Source organism: Callorhinus ursinus, unplaced genomic scaffold (genome assembly GCF_003265705.2).
Source record: "Callorhinus ursinus isolate GAN/ISIS: 27379988/994484 unplaced genomic scaffold, GSC_fseal_2.0 scaffold103, whole genome shotgun sequence".
NCBI classification, from domain to species: Eukaryota; Metazoa; Chordata; class Mammalia; order Carnivora; family Otariidae; genus Callorhinus; species Callorhinus ursinus.
The window spans coordinates 893,332-912,532 of NW_027397165.1; the positions used below are offsets into that span (position 1 = coordinate 893,332).

The 19,201-nt window shown below is 40.0% G+C and overlaps 1 protein-coding gene across 5 annotated transcripts in view; it reads right to left on the reverse strand.

The window, feature by feature from the left end:
- The window catches only part of PHF8 (PHD finger protein 8), an 89,555-nt gene that overhangs the window by 53,180 nt on the left and 17,174 nt on the right, over positions 1-19,201 (reverse strand). For all 5 annotated transcript variants that reach the window (XM_073889214.1, XM_073889215.1, XM_025852033.2 and 2 more), the window contains exons 3-10: positions 15,057-15,142; positions 14,579-14,687; positions 10,210-10,370; positions 9,450-9,591; positions 7,909-8,095; positions 5,539-5,701; positions 757-844; positions 281-387 (exon numbers count right to left, since the gene is read on the reverse strand). In XM_073889214.1, coding sequence (XP_073745315.1) covers positions 281-387; positions 757-844; positions 5,539-5,701; positions 7,909-8,095; positions 9,450-9,591; positions 10,210-10,370; positions 14,579-14,687; positions 15,057-15,142 — 1,043 coding nt within the window. The remainder of the gene's footprint in view (positions 1-280; positions 388-756; positions 845-5,538; positions 5,702-7,908; positions 8,096-9,449; positions 9,592-10,209; positions 10,371-14,578; positions 14,688-15,056; positions 15,143-19,201) is intronic.

Here is a 19,201-nt window from a genome sequence, read left to right on the forward strand (position 1 = left end):
AGTCACCCAGGTGCCCCAATGTATGATTCCATTTTATAGCATTCTTAAAATGACAAAATTACGGAGATGGAAAACATATCAGCAGTTTCCAGAAGTTATGGATAGTGCAAGGGGAAAGAATGGGTGAGACTATAAAGGGGTAGCACTAGGGAGGTCTCTGCGGCGATGGAACAGTACTGTATCTTCATTGATGTGATGGTTATCTGCACATACACACATGCGCGCACACACACGCTCAGGGAAGCAGGGTAAAAGGGGCAGCTGGCAAAGGGATCCATACCTCGAAAGATGTCCAGGATGTGCTTTCCCACATACCAACAGATGGTCTCAAAGTTAGGAAACTTGAAGAGGTCTGCTGTGCTCAGCCGCTTCTCAATCTCATAGGCTCTAGAAGAGGTAGGCACAACAACAATGATGATAACAAGGATTCTGTTTACTGAGCACCTACTATGCATGGGGTATGTTCTAGAATGCTTTGTATCCATTATCTCTAATCCTCACAACTACCCTGTAAAATCCAACTTTGTAGGTTAGGAAACTTGAGCTCAAAGGTTATATGACTTGCCCAAAGTCACATAAACGACTAAGTGAGGAAGGGGTATTCATCCTCACACTGATCATTATCAGGAACCAGTATCTATTCCTTTCTGATCATCTTGCCTCCTCCTATGCTGCACTCCTCACTACAGGGGAGAACCCAAGGACTCTAGCAGATGGGAATGGCCAGCTTGGGATCACAACAGCATCAGCACTCACTTGAGCTGCATTTCGATGTTAAGGCTGTGTAAGAAGTTCCCTCCAAAGGCAAGGCAGTCCACTGGGGTCAGCACAGCATGGATCCATCCTGTAGGTAACATGGCAAAATAACAGCTGGCAGAGGGCCTTACTTCCTCTGGACATCACTGCCTCAACTCAGCTCAAACACAACTTCTTAGAGCAGCCAACCTGGCAGTGACTCTAGAAAGTTCTAGTTCCTCCACTCTCCCAATACCCATTCTGCCACCATCATAACCCTGAACTGCACCAACTTAAGGGGTTATTAAACTCCTTCTACTTCCCTCCTCTCGACTTTGAGTCTCTCTGCTGCCTCGTCCATCTTCTCTCTCATCTCTTAGAAGGGCATTACCTCCTCGCCAAGTCTCCCCTTTCTAACACTACTTTTACAAAAAAAAAGAGCTTTTGGGGGCTCCTGGTTGGCTCAGTCATTAAGCGTCTGCCTTTGGCTCAGGTCATAATCCCAGGGTCCTGGGATCGAGCCCTGCATAGGGCTCCCTGCTCCATGGGAAGTCTGCTTTTCCCTCTCCCACTCCCCCTACTTGTGTTCCCTCTCTCACTGTCTCCCTGTCAGGTAAATAAATAAAATCTTGAAAAAAAAAACAAACCACAAAGAGCTTTTGTGTTGAATAAACCTGAGTTCAAAGTCTGCCATTTTCCAGCTAAACAACTACTTCATAGGTTGGTTGTGAAGTATGCACCTAGTTGGAACTCAATTATTTTCCTTCCCCTTGACTCTACATTGCCTTTTGAGACCTTCTAATTTTTCCTCTTAAACCTCTCTCATACTCATCTCCCTTTCCCCATCCATCCATCCTACCAATGTTCAGATCCCTCACTACCTGTCACCTAGGCTACTTGCAACAGCCTACAAACTGGCTCCTCTACACCAGCAGTTCTCAAGGTATGGTCCAGGGAATTCTGGGGCTCCCTGAGACTCCTTGAGAGCACAGGCAAGGTCAAAACTATGCTCATGATGATACTAAGAAGTTATTTGTCTTTTTCACCCTCGTTCACAGGTGTACAGTGGAGTTTTCCAGAGGGTAAATGACATGATATCACAACATGCAGAAGCAGATTTGAGGGTCCAGTTATTTTCTTTTTTAAGATTTTATTTATTTATTAGAGAGAGAGAGAGAGAAAGCACAAGCAGAGGGATAAGCAGGCTCCTTGCTGAGCAAGGAGCCCGATGCGGGACTCGATCCCAGGACCCCGGGATCATGACCTGAGCCAAAGGCAGACACTTAAGCGACTAAGCCACCCAGGCGCCCTGAAGGTCCAGTCATTTTCTATTAATCCAGACATTAAAAAGGTTTGCAAAAATGTAAATGTCACTCTTCTCACTATATTTTTTATTTGAAGTTATTTTTCATAAAAATTATTACTGATGCTAACATGTAATGAGTTTATTACTTCCCAATGAATAAATTTTTCTCAGTTTTAATTTATAATGTGGTAAATATTGATGAATACAAACTACATAAATAAAAGCCTTGAGGTCCTCAGGGATATTAAAAAGTATAAAGGGGTCCTGAGTCCAAAGTGTTTGCAAACCACTGCTCTATACCAATCTCAATCTCTGAATTCTATCCTCCACATCTCAACCCTAAGTTATATACCTAAAATACACATCTGCCCATGTCATCCCTGCTCAAAATTCTTCAATGAAATGTACATCCACAGGAGAATGGATAAATTGCCATTTACTCATACACAGAATACTGGAAAGTAAGTAAAATGAGTGAACATGTATCAACATGAATCTCATAATCAGTGTTCAGAGAAAAAAGCAAGTTGGGAAGAATTACCTAATATGATTCCATTTATATAACATTCAAAAACATGTAAAACAATCCTAGGTATTGGCTTAATGAGCCATTACCTGTATAATAAAGGAAGAGAAATGCATGAGGATAATAATTGCCAACTTCAGAACAATGGCTAGCTCAGAGAGGGAAAAATGGGAATGGAATTGAGAAGAGGTATACGGGAGGCTTCAAATATATGTGTAATATTTTATATTTTTAGTTGGGTTACAAACACATAAATGTCTATTATATTATTCTTTGTATCTTTTGCTACATAAACAAATAAACCTTCAATGGTCCCCCAGTCACCTCTGGGATAAGTTCAGTCTGCCTACCTTCTCAGCTTCACTTTCTCCTTGATCTTTAGGCTCCAGTATCCATGAACTACTTCACACAGCCTTGCTTTGCTTATGCCTTTCTCTATGTCTGAGAGGACTTTTCTGCCTTTCTTTCCTTGGTCAGTCCATACTTACTGGTCAGGTGTCACTCTTCTGAGAAGATTTTCACAAACTTCCAGCTAGACTAAGTGCTCTTCTCCATGCTCCCAAAACTTGCACTAAATGCCTCTATTGTGGCTATTAGAACATGATACTGAAATGGCCTATCAATCTTTTGTCTCTAGCACCTAGCCCCATGTGGGGGTATTCAGTAGATATGCAATACCTGTGGAACTAAGTAGATTATACCCAGTTCATGGGACTTCATACCAATAAGCGAATCAATCCAACTAAAATCTCTGGTAGGCAAATTCAATTCATCAAACAGTTATTAAACGCCCAGGGTAGAAAAGGTATTACGTGACACCCTATTAGGCAAAGGATTCAAAGATGAATAAATGAATTAATAAATGCCTGGGCACAGAAAACTATAAAAGAGAAAAGCGGATGGGTATGGGGGGAGGTAACATGGCTCACCATATATTAAACATGCTATATAAAACCAATGTAATCAAATCAACATGATATTGATATATGAATAGACAGATATGTGCAACAGAAAAGAAAATCCAGAATTATACAATATCATATTGGACAAAGATGTTAGAACTATATGATAATTTTATTTTTTAAAAGATTTTATTTATTTATTTGAGAGTGAGCAAGCACACAAGTGGGGGAGGAGCAGAGGGAGAAGGACAAGCAGACTCCCCACTGAGCAGGGAGCCCGATGTGGGGCTCGATCCCAGGACCCTGAGATCATGACCTGAGCCGAAGGCAGTCACTTAACTGACTGAGCCAACCAGGCACCCCTACATGACAGTTTTAAAGGAGCTATCATAAGAATGCTTCAATGAACAATTATAAACATGTTTGAAACAAAAAAAAAGAGAAGATATAAATAAACAAATGGAAATTTTAGAACTGGAAAATACTATATCTGAAATAAATAATGAAATGGACTCAACAGAAGAATAAAGACAATGGAGAAAAGAATCAAAAAAACTTGAAGACAGAACAAGAAAAAGTACTCAATATGAACAAAAGAGAGGAAATACACTGAAAAACATAAACTCAGGGACCTGTGGGACTACAACAAAATATATATAGCATTCATATAATCAGAGATCCAAAAGAAAAGAAGTTAGAGTGTGGGACTGAAAAAGCATTCAGAGAAATAACAGCTAAAAATTTCTTCACTAATACGACAAAAAATATAAACCTACACATTCAGGAAGCTCAATGAACACATATAATATAAACCCAAAGAAATACATGCCAAGACACATTATAGTCTAACTATTAGGAACTAAAGAAAAAAAAATTACAAATAGCAAGAAATGACACATATAAGGGAAAAGACAATTTGAATGACAGCCAAAATCTCATCAGAAACTATGGAGGTCAGAACGAAGCAGCACAACATTCTTCCAAGTGCTTAAAGGAAAGAACTATCAACCCAGAATTCTATATCCAGCAAAAATATCCTTTAGAAATAAAAGGGAAATCAAGAAATTTACAGATGAAGGAGAACTAAGAAAGTCTATTGCCAGCAGATCTACCCTAAAACTCTAAACAGGGACACCTGAGTGGCTCAGTCGATTAAGCATCTGACTTCTTGATTTCAGCTCAGATCATGATCTCAGGGTTGTGAGATCAAGCCCCGTCTCAGGCTCTGTGCTGGAGGCCTGCTTAAGATTCTCTCTCTCCCCCCTCCCTATTTATTTATTTATTTTATTATTATTTTTTTAAAGATTTTATTTATTCACTTGAGACACAGAAATACAGAGAGGGAGAGAGACAGCATGAGCAGGGAGAGAGGCAGAGGGAGAGGGAGAAGCAGGCTCCCCGCTGAGCCAGGAGCCCGATGTGGGGCTCAATCCCAGGACCCTGGGATCATGACCCGAGCCGAAGGCAGATGCTTAACCATCTGAGCCACCCAGGTGCCCCCCCTCCCTATTTAGATTAGGAAAATCTAAATAAATGGAAAGACATACTGCGTTCACGGAAGACTCAACATGGTAAAGATGTCAACTTCCCCAAATTGAGACAACTGGGGGAACTTTTTCAAAACACAAACTGAGATCCCACCCCAGACCTACAAATTCATAATTCTAGGGGTGAAGCCTCGGAATGTATTGTTTAGGGGGAGAAGCCCCACCCCACCCCAAGTCACTCTGATTTATAGCCTGCAATGCCAGCCTCCCAGTCACTATCCCTACAGTCATGGGGCTGAGAGACCTATTTCCTATCCATTCACCAAGGTGACATCAGCCCAGTGCAAGGGAGTCCATCAACCTCTCCTGGACCTTCCCACTTGCAACCTCATGAAGTGACCATGCTGCCCATTGGCCATCATGTGAATTTTCCTGTGGTCCAGTTCTGAGTTATCAGCTGATATGAGAGGGATATCCCACATAATCAAATCAATACATCATGGGAAGGCACTGGCTCTGGTGCCACAACCTCCCATCCACTTCCCGCCCTCCTGAAACCCTCCCAGAGGGACCCAGGAAGACCTGTAGGAATGAAAAGTGTCTGTCCTTGCTTCACGGAACACTTATAGCACTTGTCCACCTGGTCCCCAAAGAACATCTCGTTCTGGTTAGAGGAGCTGCTCCAGCACTCAAAGAGAGTCAGGTTGGCATTTGTTGGGCGGATCAGGTAGAAGATCTTCTCACCCTGAAACAAAAAGAGGTTGAAGTGCCAAAAATATCAAGAGTTTCCAGAAAAATCCTCCAGAGGATCTCCAAAAGGATATTCTCTCTCTCATGCTCCAAGACCATGTAATATGCCAGAATTCTTTCCCAACTCCATCCAAGAATCATTTTCATGTAGATTTGAAAACTTTAAAAGGTCCTTTTGCACTTTGTGCTTTTAAGCTTCTGTAAGATTGACAAAAAAATTTGGAAAGGGCATTTCAAACAAAATTGTTCAACTTAGGACAAATGTACACCAAAAGCTCCTATTTTAGATGCAATGCCAAATGAGAAATGGCCTCTATAGATGAGTAGATCAATACTACTAGCCCTAAGAGAATTTAAGGCCACATTACTGATGAAAAGAAAATTGAATTTGCCTTTAAATGCCATTTACAAAGAGTGTTCCTTCTCACACCTGCAATCAAAGCTAATAAAAGTTTAAAAGTTCAGTAATTGCCCAAGGACTTCTAGAAGATTATATGTTAGGCAATTATCTGTTGGAAAAACATTTTATTTCCTAATTATGTTTTGCCTGGCCAATCACCAGATAGATTATTTGGCAGAAAAGAAACAAAAGCCCCCTAGTACAAAAACACCCCCAACCTACAGCTTGATTAGTTTAACCAATATTTCATGATAATAAATTTCAATGTAGAAAGCAACATTAGAAATTACCTATTGTAAAATTGGAGAAATCTGAATCAGATCAGATTAGATAATAGTATTATATCAATATTAATTTCCTGATTTTGATAACTATACTGTGGTTATAAGAGAATGCTCTTATTTTCAAGAAATACACACTGAATTATTACAAGATAAAGAGATACCATGTCTGCAACTACTCTCAAATGTTTCAGAAAAAAATATATAGAGGGAACTTCTGTATTATGTTTGCTTTAGAGAAAGAATATAATAAAATGGTAACATTGGGCAATCTAAGTGAAGGGCACACAGGAATTCTTCCTACCATTTTGCAATTTTTCTACAAAACAGGAAGTATTTTAAAATAAAAAAGTTAGGGGCATCTGGGTGGCACAGTCAATTAAGCGTCTGACTCTTGGTTTTGGCTCAGGTGGTGATCTCATGGTCATGAGATCGAGCCCCACATCGGGCTCCGTGCTCAGCGCAGAAGTCTGCTTGAGATTCTCTCTCCCTCTCCCTCTGCCCTTCCCACTTGTGCTCTCTCTCTCAAATAAGTAAAATAAAATAAAAAAGTTAAGTCTAACATTTGCACAATAGTGATTTACATTCTCCAATTTCATGTTAAACCAATGGAAACAACTAGTTTAAGATTCGTGATCACTTGGACAAGAGCCATACCCAAGTTTTCTGCTCTTTCCTTGGCATTTCTGATAAGAAAATTAAATAGTGTGATGGTGGAAAAGAATCAAAATTACTTAAGAAATTTGTTTTCCAGACCTCAAAAGTCCTTCATAGTCATTGACAATCAATATGCTAATTACAAAATTTTAACAACCACTAAAAGGGAAACTACCCATAGGAAGGTTGACATTAAAAAAAAAAAACTTGTCATATATGCTGTATCTTTTTTTTTAAATAAGACTTTACTTATTTATTTGAGAGACAGAGAGAACAGGGGGAGAGTAGGAGGGAGAAGCAGACTCCCACCGAGCAGAAGCCCGATGTGGAACTCGATCCCAGGATGCCAGGACCATAACCCGAGCCGAAGGCAGCCGCTCAACAGACTGAGCCACCCAGGTACCCCTATGCTCTATTTTGATGGTAGTGGCAGTTATATGACTACATATAACTATCAAAACTCATCAAACTATACATTTGGAATAGACTAATTCTATGGTGTATAAATTATACCTCAATAAAGATAGTAAGGGGGAGGGGAAGTTTCTCATGTTACCAAGAATTTCTATAGTAAATATGGACATTTCCATACATAGTCATAGGAGTATAGATTGGTTCAATTAAGATAAACAGTCAGAGAAAACCTTACGTTATTCAAAAAAAATGTTAAGCATCAAAACTGTAGAGACAGTTTATATGGCATATCCACTAAGTGCCCAACCACAAAAGAGTAGTTATATGGAAATGTCACCCAAACAGAATCTGGGAGGCGGGTAGACCTCAGCAGCCTATTTTTTGCTGCCACCTGAAACAAAGAGGGAGGCCCAACGCCAGGCTGCCTCTAGAAGTCACATTCATTCCTACCTTGAGCACATGATACCAGACCGAGGTGCCACCAAAGTCAATGTGAAAGTCTGTATAGCTATCCCGCACACTCATGAGGCAATACTTCTGCACATTGGGCCTCTCAAATATACACTCCTCTGGCCACAAGTTCTCCACCCATGAGAGCTTCCGAACAATCTTGGGAGTCTCCACAAGGTTAGAAAGCCTAACAAGGAAGGGGTGGAAAGCAGATGTCAGCTGACTGGGAATTAAAGGTTAAAGCCTGAATAAAATGTTCCCCATCCCAGTGAGAGTCAAATAAGAAAAAACACTTACTTCAGTAAGTCTGGTCAGCATCCTCATTCCACTCAGCTCTAGAAGTCCCAAGTCCCAACTCCACAGAATTCCCCAGTTAAAGGAGATCATTTCCTCCACTAAATGCTCATAACTCTCCCAACCCGGATCCACTCACTTGGTACTTGGTCAATAACAGTTACTGTACTGTCCCCATCCCATACTGTCTTTATGAGGAATCATTAGAGAAACCTCTCAAGGGCTCAGTTTCAGGTAAAGAAGTACTTCTCCCAAATATCTCGTTGTTTTTATCTTATGTAAAACCACACACCTTATAATATTGCACTCCCTTCCTTGTCCTGAACTTCAGGAAATTCAATGAAAACTCTACAGTCCTTCTCTACCAACTATCCAGACACTCATACATGCATTTTGTGTGCAGATCACCCACCAGATGCATCCTATTTCCCCACCTTTATTTTCCTTTTGTTCCAATTTTGTCTATTTTTCCCCCTCTGTATCTCTGTAAGCTACTTCAAATAGTCTTTCAAGATGAAGTGAGGTACAGTTTTTTTTTAAATCCTCAGGTTGTTAACTTTGTATGTTAAAACCAACAGCAAGGGTTTTAATATTGTACTATAGTTATGTAAGATGTTGCCATTGATGGAAACTGGCTGAAAAATACACAGGACTTCCCTGTGTATTTTTTACAACTTCCTGTAAATCTGTAATTATGTCAAAATTAAATGTTAAAAAAGTAATCAGACAGTAAGCTTTCTAAGTACAGATATGTTATAATTTTTTGGGATCTCCCACAGTTCTGAGCACAGAGAAGACTACATATATCTATTGAGTCCATGAGTCCACAGAGAGTAATTTAAAGGTTATCAGCTTTTTCTTTTAAATCTAAGAAACCTTATCCTTAGAGAAACTACCTGGGGTTAATTCAGTAAATCTATTTCCAGGGACCTATCCTGGGAGTTAAACAATGACCATACCACAGTCTAAATACCAAAAAAAAAAAAAGTCTAAGAAAGCTGCCCTAGCTCTTGAAGGAGACAAAAATTAATTAAAATAGCTATTGTATACTCTATCCAATGCCAGAAACTGTAGAAGAGAAACACAATTTGGTTGTTATAATGTGATCATCTACCCTAGAAAGTATAAACCAATTCATCATCTCAAAGGAAGAAACTACCAAGAGGAAGGGAAAGAAACACTTATACTCAGTATATCACAAGTTCCAGGGACTTTGTTAGCTTTCTACTTACCCCTGCCCTTCCTACCTGGTATCAGAGAATTCCAAACTAATGACATTGAGGACTTTCTCCCTCTTCCCACTGTAATAATATTTCACAAAATCACCGAGCTTCATCTTGCAGTCGGCCTGGCGGGTCACATCAATCACATCAATCTCTTTGTCAGAACCTGGAATAAAGAGATAGGTTCTGCACCAAGCAGTCTTGGACCAGGGAAGCTTCCCTCCCCTCCTCACCTGTCCCTAGAATGGACTGACACTCAAAACTTCTCACCTCAGACACCGTATTTGTGTGCACATGCTTAGGAGGTAGGGGTAGAAATCCCTCACACTCTCCTTAGATCTATGTGCTGGATCCAGGCCTTCTAGAGCAACAGAACAGCCTGACATACAGCCTCACTCACAGTACAATCCACGTACCTGGGCCCTGTTTCCTCACTTCTCTTGCTATCCCCAAACACTCCTGCCCGGAAGACAACTGGCACATGAGGGCAAAAGTCAAAGGCTTTCTCATCTCAATAGAAGAGAGACCACCATGATCCCTGGAATTCCCCAGGTAAAAGAAAAAATGGGGCTCAGCCTGGGGGGTTGTGGCCTACTAGGAGGAAAAGGAAAAGAAAAGCAGGATTTGGGTTCTAGTTTTGCCAAAGAATGACTCTGGGTAAATCACTTTACCTCAGATTCCCAAGATGGCTAGAAAAGAAATGCAAAGGTAGACTGGAGGGGAAGGGTCACAAGACTTGATGGGAGTAAACAATGTCACAGTTAAGAGGGTCCATGGTGCTTACCAACATAGTGTTCCACATCCCGCACAGTGAATGATGGTGAGGGCAGCGTCATCCCCAATCCATCCTTCTTCAACACTAGGATGGGCACACTGAAGCTATTCTCTTCCAGGAATTCCACAGTCAGCTGACTTCCAGTGGGCTTCAGAATCACTTCATCTGAGCTGTGGGCCACATGAGAGAAAGCCTGAGCCCCAGAGGCTCTGCCACTGAAGGCCTCCCTTGATGCTGTCATTCACCCAAGGGGTGGGGCCTTCCTTAGTGGACCTTAATGTGGGCTGGCAACTAATGGCATACACCTCATGTGCCAGGAAAGAAATGACCTGTCCGAGGCAAAAAGCCTGGTCACTGGCAGAGGTGGGGAGCTAAACCTAGGACATCTTGTCAATAGGGTACTCTTTGCTGGATGGCAAAAGAAGAAATCAGCCAACAGCCTGCCCAGAAAGAAAAGATGTATCTGCAAATTTAGCTAATTTCCTCTAACCCAGAGCAGCATCACCCATTTAAAACATTGGCAAATAAAGAAAAAAGACTGATTTTTGAATGACATATCCAACAAAGGGTTAGTATCCAAAATATATAAAGAACCTACACAACTCAACACAAAAAACCACAAGTAATCCAATTAAAAAATGGGCAGAAGACACGAACATATATTTCTTCAAAGAAGACATACAGATGCCCAACAGACACACGAAAAGATGTTCAACATCACTGATCATCAGGAAAATGCAAATCCAAACTACAGTGAGATATCACCTGTCAGAAGGGCTAAAATCAAAAACAAGAAACAAGTGTTGGCGAGGATGTAGACAAACAGGAATCCTCATGCACTGTTGGTGTGAATGCAAACTGGTGCAGCCACTATGGAAAACAGTATGGAGATGCCTCAAAAAAATAAAAATAGACGGCGCCTGGGTGGCTCAGTTGGTTAAGTGACTGCCTTCGGGTCAGGTCATGATCCTGGAGTCCCGGGATCGAGTCCCACATCGGGCTCCCTGCTTGGCAGGGAGTCTGCTTCTCCCTCTGACCCTCCACCCTCTCGTGCTCTCTCAAATAAATAAATAAAATCTTTAAAATAAAAATAAAAATAAATAAAAATAAAAATAAAAATAGAACTGCCATATGATCCGGTAATCACACTACTGGGTATTTACCCCCAAAATACGAAAACACTAATTCGAAAGGATACATGCACCCTTGTGTTTATTGCAGTATTATTTACAATAGCCAAATTATGGAAGCAGCCCAAGTGTCCATCAATAAATAAATGGATAAGGAAGATGTGATATCTATGTGTATATATATACACACACACAATGGATATTATTCAGCCATAAGAAGGAATGAAATCTTGCCATTTGCAACGACATGGATGGAGCTACAGAGTATACTGCTAAGCTAAATGAATCAGTCAGAGAAAGACAAATACCATATGATTTCACTCATATGTAGCATTTAAGAAACAAAACAAAAGAAAAATAAAGAGACAAACCAAAAAAGACTCTTAACTACAGAGAACGAATTGATGGTTACCAGAGGGGAGGTGGGTGGAGGGGATGGGTGAAATAGGTGACAAGAATTAAAGAGCACACTTATCATGATGAGCACTGAGTAATGTACAGAAGTGTTGAATCACTAGACTGTACACCTGAAACTAATATAACACTGTATGTTAACTGTACTAGAATTAAAATAAATTTAAGAAAGAAGAAAAAGACAAGACTGATTTTAAAAAAACAATTTTTACAACCACTTTCTCAACACATATACTTAGTTAACTAGAAAACAGTTTTTTTTTTTTAAATCATGCTGGAAATAGACTATTTGGCCAAGTTGTGTTGGAACAAACATCTGGAAAAATATTAAGCTCAATGTCTATCTCACTCTTTTACATAATTCTAGATGGATCTAAGATTAAATTGAAAAACATGAAATCATAGAGTAGTAGAAAAAATATGGGAGAGACAAGGCCCAGTAGTAATTAAAAATAGCAATAAATAAATTTAAGTACATAAAAATTAAAATTTCCTACAAAGAAACTTAGGGGTGCATATATCTTTTTGAATTAGTGTTTTCATCTTCTTTGGGTAAATACCCAGTAGTAAAATTACTAGTTCATATGATATTTTTATCTTTAATTTTTTGAGGACCCTCCATACTGTTTCCACAGTGGCTGCACCAGTTTTATTCCCACCAACAGTGCACAAGGGTTCCTTTTTCTCCACATCCTCTCCAACACTTGTTATTTCTTATCTTTTTTATTCTAGCCATTCTGACAGGTCTAAGGTGATAATCTCATTGTTTACTGTAGCATTATTTACAATAGCTAATATATAGAAGCAACCCAAATGTCCATTCATAGATGAATGTATAAAGATTGGGTGTATACACACACACACACACACACACACACACAACAGAATATTACTCAGCCATAAAAAAGAATGAGCTCTTGCCATTTGCAACAGGGATGGTCCTAGAGGATATAACTAAGTGAAGTAAGTCAGAGAAAGACAAATACTATAGGATTTCACTCATGTGGATCACGTTCATCACTCAGGAATGCATAAAATTGCTCAATTATACTGTATAGTTGAAACTAACATAACACTGTGTGTTAATTATACTTCAACAATAAATACATGCTTAAATAAAATTTTCTTCCAGAAAAGCTATTATAAATCAGTTAAAAAATAGGCAGTAACCCAACAGAAAAATTGTCAAATGACACAAGCAGGCAGCAAACAGAAAAAGAAATAAAGACGACTTATAAAGGCACAAAAATATAAGTGCCTTCTTCATAATTAAATGCAAGGGAAAACAACATATCATTTTTATCAGAAAGGCAAAAAAAAAGTTTGATAATAAACAGTGTTGGCCAGGATATAGGGAAAGAGCCACCCTCATTCAGTGTCTAGTGGTAGTATGAAATGGTATTGTCACTTTGGAAACAATTTAGCAACATTTATAAACATTTTTAAAGTACATTCTTTGTGCTCAATTCTCAATTTCACTTTTAGGTAGTAAATCTACACATATACTTATCCACATATGCAAAAACTTAAGTACAAAGACATTCACTGCAGCACTTTTTTCTAACAGCAAAATACTAGCATCAATTTAAATGTTCAATACGGTATTGGTTAAATAAATTATATATGCATACAATGGAATACTAAACATCCATGAAAAAGAATGAAAAACATCTGTATATGCTATTATGGATTAATCTCCAAGATATATAACTTAAGTTAAAAAAAAAAGGAAGATGCAGAATACAGAGTATTTATGCTTTTTTAGAAAGAGCAGGATACACATACACACACACACATTTATATAAACAAAATTATTTCTTAAAGAATGCACAAGACATTGGTTGACTGAAGAAGAGATCTGAGGGAGGAGAAAGGAGACTCACTGCCTCTGAATAAACAAATCAAAGAATATTAAGTTGAAGAAACACCTATTTTCTAAATAATATTTCAATTACAGGAAAGCTGAAAATGGTTGCATGAATTAAAAATTAAGCAAAAGAGAGTGCCTTTACTCATTACTTTTTCTAACTCATTTTTATTCAAGTAATTTATTTTTAATAAGCCCATTTTAATATTTTTAAAAGGGAAAAAAAGCCACCTGTCTGGCTCAGTCAGTAGAGCATGAGACTCTTGATCTCTGGGTCATGAGTTCGAGCCTCATGTTGGGCACAGAGTTTAATTTTGAAATAAAAATTTAAAAAATTTAAAAAAAAAGATTAAAAGGGGAAAATATTTTTTGATTTAAAAGAAATACTTGACCACTCAAACATTTTTTTTATTTTTAAAGTTTCCTTTTCTCTACAATGAGAGAATTAAACTTTCTGATTTTTAGACTCCTAATTGAAGCATTCCTTAGGTGCATGTAACTATCCTCTCCTGACAGGCGAAAACTGATTTCCAATCTACCAAAAGTTTTTACAAGCAAACGTTAACATACTCTGCATGTTAAATGAAACTCTAACAATGTTTCTTAGAAAATGACTAAAACAGGGGCGCCTGAGTGGCTCAGTCAGTTAAGTGTCTGCATTCGGCTCAGGTCATGATCCCAGGGTCCTGGGATCAAGCCCCACATTGGGCTGCCTGCTCAGCAGGGAGTCAGCTTCTCCCTCTCCCTCTGCCATTCCCCCTGCTTGTGCTCTCTCTGATCTCTCTCAAATAAATAAAATCTTAAAAAAAAAGAAAATGACTAAAACAGAAGATCCCTCCCCAAAGGGAACACACAGAACCCTGCAGATATTCCCAAATGGGGGAGGTACCTAATAGGACAGCCAGTGGGAAAGTTGGGAAGAGATGGATCCTAGGCTCCCAGAGCCCTGGCATTCACCAACCCTCACCTGTCAAAGGTCCTACTCCGGAGCTCTCGAATGAATGTAGAGCTTCCAGTCTTCACTGGCTTCCCCTTGTGTGTGTCATGCCCTTTTGAAGATACACGGCGTTTTTTCACTAAGCCAGAAAAAGACATGAGACTGTGAGTCCGAATGGCCATGAGCTATGGTTCCAAGAGCAAAGGCTTCAGCAGATTCTGCTTCTCTTCCAATCTAACAACCTCTTGGAGCACCTGGAGTCAACGAGGCCCTGACAAACTCAGGGCAAGTTCCTGGTGAGGCTGGTGCTTCCTCCAGGGAAGTTCCGAGGGAGATAAAGCTCTACACTTCTGCCCTCTCAGTGGGGCAGCTGCTATAGCCTGCAGGGCCTACACAGGCTTTTGATACTTCCCAAGCATTCAGGCAAAGGCAATCTCCCTTCCAAGCTTCCTTTGCTTTGTCTCACCTCTGGACCATCTCCTACTTGGAAACCCCAAGATCTACTTACTAATGGAGGGCCCATGTAAGACTTCACAGTTGGGGCAGTGGTAGAGGTCAATGTCAGCGGCCTTTTCCTCTTCGACACCAACGCAACTAGAAAAGAAAAAAATCAGTCAAGGTTTATAGAAATTTAGTTTTCATAAGGTCTAGAACTGTGCTGTCCAGTAGACATCGCTATTTACATTTAAATTAATTCAAGTTAAATAAAATTTAAATGCACTCCCTGCATCATACTAGCTATATTTCAAAAGCTCAGGAGCCACATGTTGTGGCTAAAAGTTACCATATTGGGCATATCATCAAACATATTCATCAATACAAAAAGCTATACTGAACCACACTGGTCTAAAACAATTATAACAGAGCTTAAAATGTAGACAGCAAAGCTTCATTAAGACTCAGAATGGTCAAGGGGAGGCTGGGTGGCTCAGTCGGTTAAGCATCTGACTCTTAATTTCGGCTCAAGTCATAATCTCAGGGTCCTGAGATTGAGCCCTGCATCGGGCTCCACGCTCAACAGGGAGTCTGCTTAAGATTCTCTTCCTCTCCCTCTCCCTATGCCCCTCCCCCTGCTCACACACACTCTCTAAAATAAATATTTATTTTTTTAAAAAAAGACACAGAATGGTCAAAGCTTCTAGAACAGTGCTGTCCAATAGAAATATAATGTGAGCCAAATATGTAAATTTAAATGTTCTAATAGCCACATTAAAAAGGTAAAAAGAAACAGGTGAATTTTAATATTTATTTTAACCAATATGTGCAAAATATTCTTACTTCAACATATAATCAAAAATTTAAACTTTATTGAGCTATTTTACTTGACTAAATGAAAAGGACTGAAAAGAGTATTTTATAATCGACAGTGGTTCTGAGCAAAGGATCACAGGTAATCATTTTTCTCTTCCTTATTTGCATTTTCTAATTCTCTACAATGAACATGTGTTACTTATTTCATACTGTAATGGCTAAAAAAGATTTCATTTTGAAAATTTGAGTTTGCATGTATGTGAGGTGGCAATCTTACAAAATCAAACCCTTCCTCACCAAAGAAGTCATCAGCAGCCCCCCTAATAACCTCTGGCTAAGATCAAACTCCTAAATTACTTGTTCAGCCACACACAGCAGGGAGCATAAAAATAGGGCAGAACTCTATAATTGTTTCATCTGAGATCATGTTCACAAACTGACTTCCTGGGATCAGGACCCCACCACCGTCCCAACCGCTAATCCTATGCCTGTAAAACCTGCTGTATATCAATATAAATTGGGAATATCACCATCAACTTGGTAGGTTTTTTTTTTAAGGGCTCAGAGAATGTATATAAAGTGCTTAGCACAGTGAGCACAGAGAAGCACACCTCACCCTTCACCTGCCTAAACTTTTTTTTTTTCAGATTTTATTTATTTACTTGAGAGCACGAGAGGAGAGAGAGAGAGAGAGAGCGCATGAGCAGGGGGCGAGAGGCAGAAGGAGAGGAAGAAGCAAGCTCCCCACTGAGCAGGGAGCCCGATGTAGGACTCAATCCCAGGACCCTGGGATCATGACCTGAGTCGAAGGCAGCTGCTTAACCAACTGAGCCACCCAGGCATCCCTAAACTTTCTGTAAATATATTCCCCAGACCTTGTAGCTAACTCACTTCCTCGGACTATATGCTTTCTGTCTTACACTCGTTAGCCTTGGACACTGCTCAGGAAGGAACCCCTCCAGTCGTTCCTCTCTCCTGAACTTTCATCCCATATAGCTATGTGTGTTTTCTACCCCCAAACATCCACTGGTCATCAACATTCCTAACTTTTCTCTTGTACCCCCAGCAACCCCATTCCTTGGTAAACTTCTCTAATTCACATCCCCTTCAACAAACTCCTTCTTCACTGTCCTGGCTTAACTGACGGCAGCTTCTCCCAGGAGAAAGCCATTTTCCCTGTATGAGTGCCACTCATTGTGGTCCACAGACTAATGTTGATCCATGAGCTGTTTCCCACAGCTCTGTGGTAAGTACAAAAAGTCAGAGTAAGCATCCAAAAACCTGTATGGCAATTTGGCTGAGTAATTTTATGTCTATTGTTGAATCTAACAATAAAAAAAAATTGGGGCTTGTACTTTGTATAGCTTTTATTGTTCAACCATTTTTCTAGCAATTCATTTTTGATTTTGCCAAATGATTGGTCCATTATGGATTGGAAAGTTAAAACAAACCAACCAACCTGGTTCTTAGCCATAGAAAGTCTAAGAAGCACTGTGCTAGAGCCCTGTCAGGCAGAAGCTGTGCTTTCTACCAGCCCCTTGTAACTCAGGGCTGTGCTGGGGGTAGACATTCCCCTCACTCTCCAGTGAGACTTTGAGATCATCTCTCCTCTACCCCTGTGTAAGATCTCTTACTCCCTTGAGCTTCATATCATCTAGCCATGCCTCTTCCCACTCCTCTTCACTGTCAGCTACGCAACTCCCCAACATAACCCTTTCACTTATTAAAGAACCGGCTCACAGATTTCTCTCCATTCCACGTCCTGCCAACATCCCACATGACATCAGTATTGATGCAGAGGCCCAACATCCTGGGCTCTTAGCTCTTTGACCTTCTCATCTTCAGAGGCTGCTCTGCCCACTCCCCTTTCAGCTATCAATTCTCATGGTCATCAACCGGACCTTGTCAACACTTGCAATTGCTCCACATCTGGAATATGAAACTTATACATCACACAATATGACCACAAATGTAATCATCCAGCTCTCATTCATTATACCTGTTCTTTGCCCTCAAAATCCCTTGATCCTACTTTTCACCTACTCTTAACTTTACCCCTCTTCCCCAATCCAGCTTATATTCTAGCATTCCTCACTTCAGCCATTCTCCTACAGATATCCTCCCTTGCCCCGCTGCCTTTCCATCACCCCCATGTGCAAATCCCAACCCTGGCTCAATCCAACCACGTAACACTGGACCATTGGACATGACTGGAGAAAAATCACCCATTGGATTGGTGCCACAAAGAATTTACACTGTCCAAAATATCTGAGTCACAGAATAGCCAACGCAATACCGAATGAAAACAACAAAGTTGGAAGACTGGCGCTACCTAACTTCAAGACTTACTGTAAAGCTACGGTAATGAGGGGCGCCTGGGTGGCTCAGCCGGTTAAGCAACTGCCTTCAGCTCGCAGGGTCCTGGGGTTGAGCCCACGTTGCGCTTCCTACTCAGCGGGGAGTCTATTTCTTGCTCTCCCTCTGCCCCTCCCTCTGCTCATGCATGCACTCTCTCTTTCTCTCTAATAAATAAAATCTTTAAAAAACAAAAAAGAGGGCACCTGGGTGGCTCAGTTGGTTGGGCGACTGCCTTCAGCTCAGGTCATGATCCTGGAGCCCCAGGATCGAGTCCCACATCAGGCTCCCTGCTCAGCAGTGAGTCTGCTTTGCCCTCTGACCCTCCCCCCTCTCATGTGCTCTCTCTTTCTCTCTCTCTCAAATAAATAAAATCTTTAAAACAAATAAAAATAAAAACCAAAAAAGATTTGAAAAAAAAAATAAAGCTACAGTAATCAAGTCAGTGTTGTACCGACGAAAGAGACAAACAGATCAATAGAGCAGAATAGAGACCCCAGAAGTAGAGCCACATAAAGTTAACTAACCTTTGACAAAAGAGCAAATGGGACAAAAAGATAGTCTTTTCAACAAATGGTACTACAACAACTGGACATCCACATGCAAATGAATGAATCTGGACACAGACCTTGTACACTTCACAAAAATGAACTGAAAATGGATCACAGATCTAAATGTAAAATGCAAAACTGTGGCACTCCTAGAGGATAACATAGGATAAAAATCTAGATGAGCTTGGGTATGGCAATAATGACGTTTTAGATGTAACACTGAAGGCATGATCCATGAAAGAAGGGATTGATAAAATAGACTTCATTAAAATTAAAAACCTGATCTTCGAAAGACACTGTCAAGAGAAGGAAAAGACAAGCCAAAGACTGGGACTAAATAGTTGCATAAGACATATCTGATAAAGGATGTTATCCAAAATATACAAAGAACTCTTAAAAATTAACAATAAAACAAACCCGATTAAAAAATGGGCAAAAAGATCTCTATAGAAACCTCACCAAAGAAGATATGCAGATGGAAAGTAAACATATGAAA